Source organism: Cetorhinus maximus, unplaced genomic scaffold (assembly GCF_964194155.1).
Source record: "Cetorhinus maximus unplaced genomic scaffold, sCetMax3.hap1.1 HAP1_SCAFFOLD_527, whole genome shotgun sequence".
NCBI lineage: Eukaryota > Metazoa > Chordata > Chondrichthyes > Lamniformes > Cetorhinidae > Cetorhinus > Cetorhinus maximus.
The window spans coordinates 99,649-112,829 of record NW_027596469.1 but is presented as its reverse complement, the minus strand read 5'-3'; the positions used below and the strand labels follow the sequence as shown (position 1 = coordinate 112,829).

The 13,181-nt window shown below is 55.0% G+C and overlaps 1 protein-coding gene across 1 annotated transcript; it reads right to left on the bottom strand.

The window, feature by feature from the left end:
- Positions 1–347: 347 nt before the first annotated feature.
- Positions 348–12,596, bottom strand: LOC144673989 (FH1/FH2 domain-containing protein 3-like). The gene is made up of 5 exons (XM_078535558.1): positions 12,481–12,596; positions 11,095–11,256; positions 6,155–6,345; positions 3,007–3,181; positions 348–770 (listed from the first exon to the last, which is right to left on the bottom strand). Exons 1-5 carry the CDS (start codon positions 12,562–12,564, stop codon positions 519–521), a joined length of 864 nt encoding a protein of 287 aa, XP_078391684.1. The 5' UTR covers positions 12,565–12,596; the 3' UTR covers positions 348–518.
- Positions 12,597–13,181: the final 585 nt, after the last annotated feature.

Sequence of the window (13,181 nt, the reverse complement as noted above, 5' to 3'; positions counted from 1 at the left end):
CACCCCCAGGCAAACCGTCAATTTTTCTGCAAACATGGGGATCACTGGTGAGAACCCCGGCATTCATTTTGCCCATTCCTAATTGCCCCTTGGACCGAGTGCCTTGCTCAGCCACCTCGGATAGGAAGATGAGGCTCAACCGCTTCGCTGTGTTGGTGTTGTGGGGGGGGTGTGGTGGGGTGGGGTAGGGTGGGGCGGGGGTGGGTCTGGAGTCACGTGTAGACCAGACCGGGTAAGGACGGCAGATTTCCCCTTCCCTCAAATGGGAAACACGAATGAACCAGATGGGGATTTTTTTTTTTTGACGACGAACAACGATGGCTGCCACGGTCACCATGACTGAGAGTCGCTTTCAATTCTAGGTTTTATTAATCGAATTTAAATGCCACCAGCTGCAGTTGGTGGGGTTCGAACCCACTCTGTCTACTCCCCCCACCACCCCCCCATCCCCCACCCCCCAACACCCCCCCCACCCCCCCCGCACCCCAAGCAGAGCATTAGCCCGGGCACCCGAATTACTAGTCCGCTGACGTCACCACTACGTCAGCGCCAGCCCAAGGTTTCATTCCCGGCGTTGCCGCCCCCTCGCCCGTCCGCTCCCGCTTCCTGCACCGGCTGCGTGGCAGGCTGGAGTCGAACTTGCGGGTCCTCTCCGGCGTGTTCAGGATCTCCGTCATGTGCTCGTGCTGCCGGTTCACCTCGGGATACATGCTCCGGATCACCGCCGCGACGTTCAGCGGGGACTCGGCACCCGAGCTCTGCTCGCGATCCTGGGAATGACAGGTACAGGGGTTAGATACAGAGTAAAGCTCCCTCTGCACCGTCCCCATCAAACACTCCCAGGGCAGGTACAGCACAGGGTTAGATACAGAGTAAAGCTCCCTCTGCACCGTCCCCATCAAACACTCCCAGGACAGGTACAGCACGGGGTTAGATACAGAGTAATGCTCCCTCTACACTGTCCCCATCAAACACTCCCAGGACAGGTACAGCACAGGGTTAGATACAGAGTAAAGCTCCCTCTACACTGTCCCCATCAAACACTCCCAGGACAGGTACAGCACGGGGTTAGATACAGAGTAAAGCTCCCTCTACACTGTCCCCATCAAACACTCCCAGGACAGGTACAGCACGGGGTTAGATACAGAGTAAATCTCCCTCTACACTGTCCCCAGGAAACACTCCCAGGACAGGTACAGCACGGGGTTAGATACAGAGTAAAGCTCCCTCTACACTGTCCCCAGGAAACACTCCAAGGACAGGTACAGCACGGGGTTAGATACAGAGTAAATCTCCCTCTACACTGTCCCCAGGAAACACTCCAAGGACAGGTACAGCACGGGGTTAGATACAGAGTAAAGCTCCCTCTACACTGTCCCCAGGAAACACTCCAAGGACAGGTACAGCACGGGGTTAGATACAGAGTAAAGCTCCCTCTACACTGTCCCCATCAAACACTCCCAGGACAGGTACAGCACGGGGTTAGATACAGAGTAAAGCTCCCTCTACACTGTCCCCATCAAACACTCCCAGGACAGGTACAGCACGGGGTTAGATACAGAGTAAAGCTCCCTCTACACTGTCCCCATCAAACACTCCCAGGGCAGGTACAGCACGGGGTTAGGTACAAAGTAAAGCTCCCTCTACACTGTCCCCATCAAACACTCCCAGGACAGGTACAGCACGGGGTTAGGTACAAAGTAAAGCTCCCTCTACACTGTCCCCATCAAACACTCCCAGGACAGGTACAGCACGGGGTTAGATACAGAGTAAATCTCCCTCTACACTGTCCCCATCAAACACTCCCAGGACAGGTATAGCACGGGGTTAGATACAGGGTAAAGCTCCCTCTACACTGTCCCCATCAAACACTCCCAGGACAGATACAGCACGGGGTTAGATACAGAGTAAATCTCCATCTACACTGTCCCCATCAGACACTCCCAGGACAGGTACAGCAGGGGGTTAGATACAGGGTAAAGCTCCCTCTACGCCATCCCCATCAAACACTCCCAGGACAGGTACAGCACGGGGTTAGATACACAGTAAAGCTCCTATTCCTAAAGCCATTCTTTTGTTCCTCAGCTCTGGTCTTCCCCGGTTACATTCCACTGACGACAGGAAGAGGTGACACTCCTGCTCCCATCTGAAATTCTCTTCAATGTTTACTCTATCTGGTTCCCTGCCTCTCTTTCTTGCTGTATGCAGATCTCTCTCTCTCTCTCTCTCTCTCTCTCTGTCTCTGCCTCTGTCTCTCCCTCTCCCTCTTCACCCTCTCTCAGTTTCTCTCTCTGACTATCTTGCTGTCTCTCTCTCTCTCTCTCGATCTCTCTGACTCTATCTCTCTGTCTGTCTTTCTCTATTTCTCTCTCCCTCTCCCTTCCCCTCCCTCGATCTCTAAGCCTGCCCCTTTCTGCCTATCTCTCTCTCTCTGCTTCTCTCTCTCTCTCTCTCTCTGCCCCCATTCTGTCCTGCTCCCTGTCTCTCTGTGCATCTCTCTCTTTCTCTCTCACTCTCACACTCTGTCCATATTTCCATCTGCCGCATTCTGTGTCTCTGTCTTTCTGCTCATCTCTCTCCATCCGTACCCCTCTCTGTTTTTCTGTCTCCTTCCCTCTCTCTCTCTCTCTCTCCCTCTCTCTCTCTCTCACTCTCCCTCTCTGTCCCTCTCTCTTCTCTCTCTCTCTGGCTTTGTCCCTCTCTCTCTTTGTCTTTTTGTCTCTTTCACTCTCTTTCTGCCTCTTCCTCTGCCTCTTTCTCTCTGTCTCTCTCTCTCTCTCTCTCTTTCTCCGTGTCTTACTCTCTCTCTCATTCTGTTTGCCCCTGTCTCAGCCTCCATTCCTCCCTGTCTTTGTCTCCCACTCTGCCATTCCCTCTCTGCCTCTCTCTTTCCCTCCACTCCCCCCTCTTACTACCATTCCCACCTCCGCCCCCTCCCCCTGCCAAACCTACCCCCCACCCGAAACACACACACACACACACACAAACACACACACGGTGACTGACCTCTCGCTGCCGTCTCTCTTTCTCTCTCTCCTGCCTCTCCTTCTGCTGCAGGACCTGGGCTCGGGCTGTGTGGTACTCCAGGGCAAAGTCACTGATCAGCTTGCAGAACTTGCCCACAGTCATCTTGCGAACACTGGAGCTCGGATAACCGAAGTACAGGAGGAAGGAATGGAACCTGCAATGGGAGGGCAGCGTCAATCCCACCCACCGCTACCGACTCTCCGAGCGGCAAAAACCAGCCTCCAGCCTTAGTGTATTGAAAATTGCAATGTGCATTTTGTCCACTCAAGGCATATACCATATACATGTATACATATACATTTACCAGCAGAGGGAGTCTGCTAGGAAGAAATAACAGAGGATCCACGTTCAGCAGCTCATACAGACCATAAGACATAGGAGCAGAAATTAGGCCATTCGGCCCATCGAGTCTGCTCCGCCATTCAATCATGGCTGATAAGTTTCTCAACCCCATTCTCCCGCCTTCTCCCCGTAACCTTTGATCCCCTTACCAATCAAGAACCTATCTATCTCGCTCTTAAATACAATCAATGACCTGGCCTCCACAGCCTTCTGTGGCAATGAATTCCATACATTCACCACTCTCTGGCTAAAGAAGTTTCTCCTCATCTCTGTTCTAAAAGGTCTTCCCTTTACTCTGAGGCTGTGCCCTAGGGTCCTAGTCTCTCCTACTCATGGAAACATCTTCCCCACGTCCACTCTATCCAGGCCTTTCAGTATTCTGTAAGTTTCAATCAGATCTCCCCTCATCCTTCTAAACTCCATCGAGCATAGACACAGAGCCCTCAAACATTCCTCATATGTTAAGCCTTTCATTCCTACAATTCTAATTTTAAATGGCACTGGCTGTATAAATACTAATTAGGAGCAGGAGTAGGCCACTCGGCCCCTCCAGCCTGCCCCGCCATTCAATAAGATCACAGCTGATCTGATTGTAACCTCAACCCCACATTCCCACCTCCCCCCGATAACCTTTCACCCCCCTCGCTTATCAAGAATCTATCCAGCTCCGCCTTAAAAATATTCCAAGACTCTCCTTCCACCACCTTTCGAGGAAGAGATTTCCAAAAACTCACCGCCCTCTGAGAGAAAAAATTTCTCCTCGTCTCCGTCCTAAATGGGCGACCCCCTTATTTTTAAATATTGACCCCCCTAGTTCTAGATTCCCCACCCCCCCACCCCGCATGAGGGGGAAACATCCTCTCAGCATCCACCCTGTCAAGGCCCACCCCCTCGCAGAATCTTATCTGTCTCAATAAGATCCCCTCTCGATCTTCTAAACTCCAATGGGTACCGGCCCAACCTGCTCAACCTTTCCCCATGAGACAAACCCCCCCACTTCATCCCGGGAATCGGCCGAGCGAACCTTCTCCCAATGGCTCCCAGCACAAGTGCGTCCCTCCTTAAGTAAGGAGGCCAGAACTCTGCGCAGTACTTCGGCTGCGGACTCGCCAACGCCCTGTCCAGTTGTAGCAAGACTTCCCGACTTTTATACTCCACCCCCACCCCTTGCCATAAAGGATAACACTCCATGTGCCTTCCTCGTTACTTGCTGTACCTGCATACTGACTTTTTTGTGATTCATGTCCCATGACACCCAGGTCCCTCTGCAGCATTCTGTCAGGAACTTGCCCTGGCTCCTCGACCTGGGCCTACACAAGGCTCCAGCCGCGGGCTTGATGTTTTCGACTCCGGCCACCCCTCGGGACGACTCGGAGCGGCCAGCGGACGAGAGTTCCGAGGACAGGGTCACTTTTGAAAAGTGTCACTCCCGCGGGGCCGTTCCACCCGGGGTGGTCGGCCCGCGCCGCGCCCGGTATCACCCGCGCTCCTGGATCGGGAGGCGTGCGAGCTCCGGCCCTCGGGCGTCTCCGGGGGGAACTCAAGGCTCCCCCACCAATAAATCCAGGCCCGACACACTCCCGGTGCCAGCGCCCGAGGGAGCCCTGCGTATGAATGTATGACACCTCTAGCAAGTATAAGTAAGCCACATTGTGAACTTGAGAGCCCCACCACCCCCCACCCCCAAACCCCACCCCCCCTCCCACCCCGGCTTCTGCCCTCTCTTGGGTGGCGTAAAAGGTCCCACAGTCGCTGTTGAAGTAAGAGAAAAGGGGGGGGGGGGTGTGCCCCCCCACCTCCTCCCCACTCCCTTTCCCCCCTCCCCACCCCCTCTCCCCTCACCGCCACCCCCCCTCCTCACCCCGACCCTGGTACCCTGAGGCCCAATATTTATTCTTCACCCGGCACCGCCAAACATAGGTGATCAGGCCACTGGCCGCCTTGCTGTTTGCGCGATCTCCCTGTGCGCAAATTGGCTGCCGAGTTTCCCCGCATTGCAATGGCGGGCGGCGCCCCGGTTCAACACGCCTCCGCCGGCCGCAGAGCGCTTCGGAACGCCTCGAGGCGGCGAGGGGCACCGCGTTCAGCCCGGGTTCAGCCTTACGGGACTTCGGATATCGCCGCAAAGAGAAGAAGCCCTTTGCCTTGCGCGCTCAACGGGGCCTAAAAGGCAAAGAGTGCCAAATTTCAAAATGACCGCAACCATCTACGCCGCGAGAGAGGGAGGGCGCCGGGCACAAGGTCGGAGTTCAGGCCATCAGCCGCCGGCCCGCCACGGCCAAACCCAAAACAAGACGCCGACCGCCGGGTGCGATTCCGCGATCGGACGGCACCCGCCGACCAACCCCGAGCGCGCCAACGGCCACGCCCGCGACCGATTTAAGGCCACCCGTTGAGACCGCGACACGGCTTACCTACGCTCGCCGGAAGCGGGCGTACGTTCATGACCGCGGGGGCCCACTCTCGGGCAGACGGAAGGAATGCGTTCAAGCCTGGTGTCCTTTTTTTTTAATCAATTACCCTGGGGGATCCCATAGCCCCCCCTCTACTCCCTCCCTGGTGACGACTCGGCCAATCAGGGCCGAGTTGCCAACCGACCAGCACCCCGTCTCCTCCCGCAGTGTGAGCCGTTGCCGTCCTTTGAAATTTGGCATTCCTGTGTTTGTCCCGACGGGCGCGAGAGGCGGAGCTTCGGCGCCATGACTCTCCTTTCAGCGACGAGTCCACACACCCGCCCCCCCACCCCCCCGGCCGCCGCCCCTCCCCCACTTCGATTCAAGCCTACCTGTTCCTTATCCGCCTCTGGACCGCCTTCAGGATGATGACGCGCTGCGCGCACTCCTTCAGGAAGGCCGGCAGCTTGGTTTTGAAGGCCGGGCCACTGTCCCTCTTGGCGATGGCCTTCAGGTGGTCCCATGCTGCCTTGCAGTTGTGCTCCAGTCGCGTCAGGTCCGCCTGGAGCTGGGCGAAGTCAACCTGAGGGGGCGAAGAGGGCAAAGCTTAGCCGCCCGGGGGGGGATTCGTGGTGCGCAACGTAAGGTTATAGGGCAAAGGTTAACGACCCCCTAGCCCCCCCTCCCCACCATCCCCCCACCCCCACCCACCCCCGACTGACCACCACAGGGGCTTCACACTGTGTCACCTCATGGGGTAAGGCTTGAGGGGGAAAGGGTCAAAGGGAAGAGGGCAAAGGTTCACCGTGCCCCTTCCTTGCCCCCGCCGCCCCCCCCCACCCCCCAACCCACACAGGGGGCTTTGGCAGTTGTTTCTTTTTCATTCGTTCCCCTAATTGCCCCCTTGAGAAGGTGGTGGGTGAGCCGCCTTCTTGAGCCGCTGCAGTCCCCTGTGGTGTAGGTACACCCACTGTGCTGTTAGGGGAGGGAGTTTCCCCAGGATTTTGACCCGGCGACAATGAAGGAACGGCCGATATATTCCCAAGTCGGGACAGCGAGTGTGGCTCGGAGGGGGAACTTCCAGGTGGTGGTGTTCCCCGTGCGTCTGCTGCCCTCGTCCTTCTAGACGGTAGCGGTCGTGGGTTTGGAAGGTGCTGTCAAAGGAGCCTGGGTGAGTTGCTGCGGTGCATCTTGTAGATGGTACACACACTGCTGCCACTGTGCGTCGGTGGTGGAGGGAGCGAATGTTGGTGGATGGGGTGCCGATCGAGCGGGGGCTGCTTTGTCCTGGACGGTGTCGAGCTTCTCGAGTGTTGTGGGAGCCGCACTCATCCAGGCAAGTGGGGGGAGTATCCCATCACACTCCTGACTTGTGCCTTGTCGATAGTGGACAGGCTTTGCGGGGGGAGTCAGGAGGTGAGTGACTCTCCACAGGATTCCCAGCCTCTGACCTGCCCTTGTCGCCACAGTATTTATATGGCTGGTCCGGTTCAGTTTCTGGTCAATGGTCACCCCAGGATGTTGATAGTGGGGGATTCAGCGATGGTAATGTCATTAAATGTCAAGGGGAGATGGTTAGATTCTCTTTTGTTGGAGATGGTCTCTGCCTGGCACTTGTGGGGCGCGAGTGTTATTACATATGTGCCGTGTGATGCGGTGACATGAGAGAGAGGGACAGAGAGTTGGGTTGGGGATAGAGAGAAAGGGAGGGAGAGGGAGGAGAGAGGACACAGGTTAATCCCATCTGGGGTTTCTCAGTGTGTGACCTGCTGATGGGTAGAGGGGGGCAGGGGGGTGGGGGGGAAGAGATAGAGGGAGGGTAGATAGATAAAGAGTGACGGAGGGAGAGCATGGGTGTCAGAACAGTCAACAACAACCAGTTACATGTCTTTTTTTATTCATTCACGGGACGTGGGTGTCACTGGCGAGGCCCCAGCATTTGTTGCCCATCCCTAATTGCCCCTTGAGCAGAGTATCTTGCTCAGCCATTTCAGAGAGGGGGGGCAAGTTAAGGGTCAACCACATCAGTGTGGGGGGGGCGGGGAGTGGTCTGGAGTCACGTGTAGGCCAGACCGGGTAAGGATGGAAGATTTCCCCCTTCCCTAAAGGGCGACATAAGTGAACCAGATGGGTTTTTTTTATGACGATCGATGATGGTTGTCACAGTTCCTGTGACTGAAACTGGCTTCATGATTGCAAATTTTATGAATTCAATTTTAAATTCCACCGGCCGCCATGGGTGGGATTTGAACCCATGTTCCCCACCACGCACCCCACCCCCCCCAACCCCAAAGAGCTTTAGCCCGGGTTACTAGCCCAGTGTCATTACCAGTACGCCATCATCGCACCTTTAACTTAACGAAGCAACCCCAAGGGGCTTCACAATAGTGATTATCAAAAAAAAAACCTGACACTGAGCCACATAAGGAGGTATGAGATCAGGTGACCAAAAGCTCGGTCACAGGGGTCGGTTTTAAGGGGCATCTTAAAGGAGGAGGGAGCGGTCGAGGGAGGGGCTGAGAGGTTGAGGGGGGGGGATTCCAGAGCTCGGGATGAGGGATGCCCGGGCAGCTGAAGGCACGGCCGCCCATGGTGGAGTGATTCAAATCGGGGAGGAACGCTCGAGAGGCCGGAATCGGAGGGGTGCGGAGATCCCGGAGGCCCGAGGGGGCCGGAGGAGTTTACAGAGAGGGGGAGGGGGAGGGGGCGCGCTGCCAGGGAGGGATTTGGAAATCAGGGATGAGAATTTTAAATCCGAGGCATTCCTTAGATGGAGGGAGAGACAGACTGAGAGAAAGGGAGATCAAGGCCGTTGGGAGAGGCAGAGAGAGGGAGAGAGAGAGAGGGAGAGAGAGGCAGCGAGAAAGAGAGAGGCAGGGATACAGATGCAGAGAGACAGAGAGAGAGTGAAGGAGAGAGACAGCGTGAGAAAGAGAGAGAGAGACAGAGAGAAGAGACAGGGAGAGAGAGACAGAGAGAGACAGGAAGAGAGAGACAGAGAGAAACAGAGAGAGAGAGACAGAGAGAGAGTGAGATAGAGAGACAGAGAGAGAGAGAGACAGACAGAGAGAGACAGAGAGAGAGAGAGAAAGACAGAGAGAGACAGGGAGAGAGAGACAGAGAGAAACAGAGAGAGAGAGACAGAGAGAGAGAGACAGAGAGAGAGAGAGAGAGACAGAGAGAAACAGAGAGAGAGAGACAGAGAGAGAGAGAGAGACAGAGAGAGAGAGAGAGAGACAGAGAGAGAGAGACAGAGACAGAGAGAGAGACAGAGAGAGAGACAGAGAGAGAGAGAAGGAGAGAGACAGCGAGAGAAAGAGAGTGAGAGGGAGAGAGGCAGCGAGGAAGAGGAGCAAGGCCTCGGGAAGAGCCTGGAGACCCCCGAGGGCCACGGCCGAGTGAAAACAGAGCGCGCGAGGACTCAACGGCCCCGAAGAAACGAAGACGGCCTTCCACCAACGACGCGGGCGGAGCAGCGTGAAGAAACCCGGGGAGGCTCCGCTGAACTGACGGGGTCCGAGGCGCAGCGAGCGAGCTCGGCAAAGGGAAGGAAAGCCGGCTGAGAGACAGCACCCCCCGCAACGCCCTCTACGAGGGTCCCTCCGGTCCGAGGTGGTGCCCTTCGGACCAGACTAAGCCCTGGGTGTGTGTCCCCCCCCCCAATTTGGAGTGGATGAAAGTCAAGGGAACCCAACAAGCGACTCATGATTAGAGAGACGCTTGACCGTCGGGGAAGCAGCGCACGTAAAGAGTTTCGGTGGGGGGGTGGGGGAAACCGAAGTGGTTACCTGGTAAAGCAAGCTCGGTGACCAGGCCATTGCCATGGCCACGTGCAAGGTGGAAGCACGTTGGATCGTTTAAGGAGAAGAGGGACACCGCTCCCCCCCCGACCTGTCCGTCGCTGAGAACCCCCAGTGGCTCCTGTCAAAGTTGCCCAACCAGCGACAGGACGCGCCCGACGTCTCTGTTGGAGTGAACGACACTGAAGCTGCGTGCGCCCAATGAGGTACCAGATGTTAATGCGGTTCCAGGGAACGCGGTTCCCGCAAAAGAACCGGGAGTCGGGGAGCTGCAGCGTTCCACACGGAGCAGGGAACCCACCCTGGAAGACTGAACTTGTCATTTCACGACCTGCGTCAACGTTGTGATGTCACGGGGTAAATATCCTTTGGAAATACGAAATGCGCAGAAAAGTCGAAGGGGGAGGAATGTAGCGACTGTAGTTTGGATAAACGTAGGACTGTAGCTTTAAGAATAATCGCGCGTTGTAAGGTCACATGGTCTGTGTACACCAATGAGTTTGCAGCGCGGGGAACCTCGGGGCAGGGAGTTGTTCTCTGGCTACGGAGTTTGATGCACAAGTGTAGCTGCAGCTGCTGTCTGGTAAATAAAGTTGAACGTGTCCACCAAGAAAAGTTGTTCTGGAAGATCGAGTCTACAACAGAGAGAAAGAGACAGGGAGAGAGAGAGAGAAAAAGAGAGACAGAGACACACACAGAGAGAGAGTGAGAGAAAGAGAGTGAGAGATAGAGGGAGAAAGAGACAGAGTGAGAGAAAGAGAGACAGAGAGAGAAAGAGAGACAGAGACACACACAAAGAGAGACTGAGAAAGAGTGAGAGAAAGAGCGTGAGAGATAGAGGGAGAAAGAGACAGAGAGAGAGTGTGAGAGAGAGAGAGAGAGAGAGAGAAAAAGAGAGACAGAGACACACAAAAATAGACAGAGAGAGAGTGAGAGAAAGAGCGTGAGAGATAGAGGGAGAAAGAGACAGAGAGAGACAGAGAGTGAGAGAGAGAGAGAGAGAGAGAGAAAGACAGAGAGGGGGAGAAAGAGAGAGAGTGAGAGAAAGAGACGACAGAGAGAGAGAGAGAGTGAGAGAAAGAGACAGAGAGAGAGAGGAAGAAAGAGAGAGAGGGAGGGAGAAAGACAGAGAGAGAAAGAGGGAGGGTGAGAGAAAGACAGACAGAGAGAGAGGGGAAGAAAGACAGAAAGTGAGAGAAAGAGGCAGACAGATAGAGGAAGAAATTCAGAGAGAGAGGGAGACAGAGAGAGAGAAAGAGAGAGGGAGACAGAGAGAGAGAAAGAGAGAGGGAGTGAGAAAGAGAGTGAGAGAAAGAGACAGACAGAGAGAAAGCGAGAGAGAGAAAAGGAGATAGACAGGAAGTGGAAAGGAGGCAGGGAGAGCGAGATAGGGTAGAAGCCGAGAGAGAGGGTTTGAAAGGCAGGATGAGAACGTGAGGCAGACTATCAACGAAGAGAGAAATGATGGGCAGAAAGTGGTCGAGAGAGAGAGAGAGAGGGAGAGAGAAACACTGGTGGAAGAGGCGTGTTACCTTGGCAGAGCGAGTGATGGCGTTGATCTCCGAGTACAGGTCAGTGGTGTCGGGGAAGCTCTGGACGATGATGGAGCAGGCGTGGTACAGCAAAGGCTGTTTGTGGACGGTATCCCTCACCCTCGGCACTGTCTCGAGGTAGCTCAGCTCAAAGCCCTTCGCCTGAGACCCAGAAGGTAGGGGCGGGGAGGGGGGGAGGGGAGGGAAAAAAGAAAGACTTGCATTGATATAGCGCCTTTCACAGACTGCTGCATGCCGATCACTCGATGTTGATTGAGGCAGGACGACAAGGATAACTCCCCTGAGCACCTTCGAACCTCTATCGTGGGAGAACATGCGCAGGCAGATGTGGCCTCATTTTTCAGTCTCATCTGAAGGACAGCTCCCCTGGCAGTGCAGCACTCCCTCGGTAAGGCACTGAGGCTGTCGGCCTTGATTGCTCCTCTCAACTCTCCAGAGTGGGGCTTCAACTGGCAGCATTGTGCCCAAAGACTCAAGAGTGCCACCTATCGAGCAACATGGGCCAAGCAAAGCCCGCACCCTGCCCCCCACACCCAAGCCCAGAAGCTCAACAGCTGATTGGCTAGCTCGCTGCCCCCTGGGATCACAGGGGACACTCTAGGTCTCAATATCTCCAAAACAAGGTTGAGGTGTGAGATAGGCTCGAGGTTCCAGGAACATAAATCCAGACGACTAGACAATATTCTACTCTGCATCTGACCCCGTGCTGTACCTGTCCTGGGTGTGTTTGATGGGGACAGTGTAGAGGGAGCTTTACTCTGTATCTAACCCCGTGCTGTACCTGTCCTGGGTGTGTTTGATGGGGACAGTGTAGAGGGAGCTTTACTCTGTATCTAACCCCGTGCTGTACCTGTCCTGGGAGTGTTTGATGGGGACAGAGTAGAGGGAGCTTTACTCTGTATCTAACCCCGTGCTGTACCTGCCCTGGGAGTGTTTGATGGGGACAGTGTGGACGGAGCTTTACTCTGTATCTAACCCCGTGCTGTACCTGTCCTGGGAGTGTTTGATGGGGACGGTGTAGAGGGAGCTTTACTCTGTATCTAACCCCGCGCTGTACCTGTCCTGGGAGTGTTTGATGGGGACGGTGTAGAGGGAGCTTTACTCTGTATCTAACCCCGTGCTGTACCTGTCCTGGGAGTGGTTGATGGGGAGTGTGTAGAGGGAGCTTTACTCTGTATCTTACCCCGTGCTATACATGTCCTGGGAGTGTTTGATGGGAATACAATCGAAACTCCCTCGCATAGCCGAGCCGGTAATTGAAATTAATATTTAGTACCAGAGGAAGCTCGTTCACACGCACACTCCCTATTTTCACACCCCACAGAGGAAATGGAGGGTGACTGGAAAATATCCCTGTTCCCTTACATTAACACCATTCAGGAAATTCCCAATGGCCAGAAGCGTTGCTAAGATACAGAGAAAGGTCTTGTTTCCGGCCAGTTGTTCCATTGCCAGTTTCAGGTTGAAGAGCGGCACAGCAATATCCTGCACATAGAGAGACAGGACATCAGGACAGGGCAGGTAGTCACAACTCAAATACACCCCACACCCCCGACTGTAACACGCTCTGATATACCCCACACCCCTCACTGTAACACTCTCTGATATACCCCACACCCCTCACTGTAACACTCTCTGATATACCCCACACCCCTCACTGTAACACTCTCTGATATACCCCACACCCCTCACTGTAACACACTCTGATATACCCCACACCCCTCACTGTAACACGCTCTGATATACCCCACACCCCTCACTGTAACATGCTCTGATATACCCCAAACCCCTCGCTGTAACACTCTCTGATATACCCCACACCCCCGACTGTAACACGCTCTGATATACCCCACACCCCTCACTGTAACACACTCTGATATACCCCACACCCCTCACTGTAACACTCTCTGATATACCCCACACCCGCGACTGTAACACGCTCTGATATACCCCACACCCTTCACTGTAACACTCTCCGATATACCCCACACCCCTCACTGTAACACTCTCTGATATACCCCACACCCCTCACTGTAACACTCTCTGATACCCCACACCCCTCACTG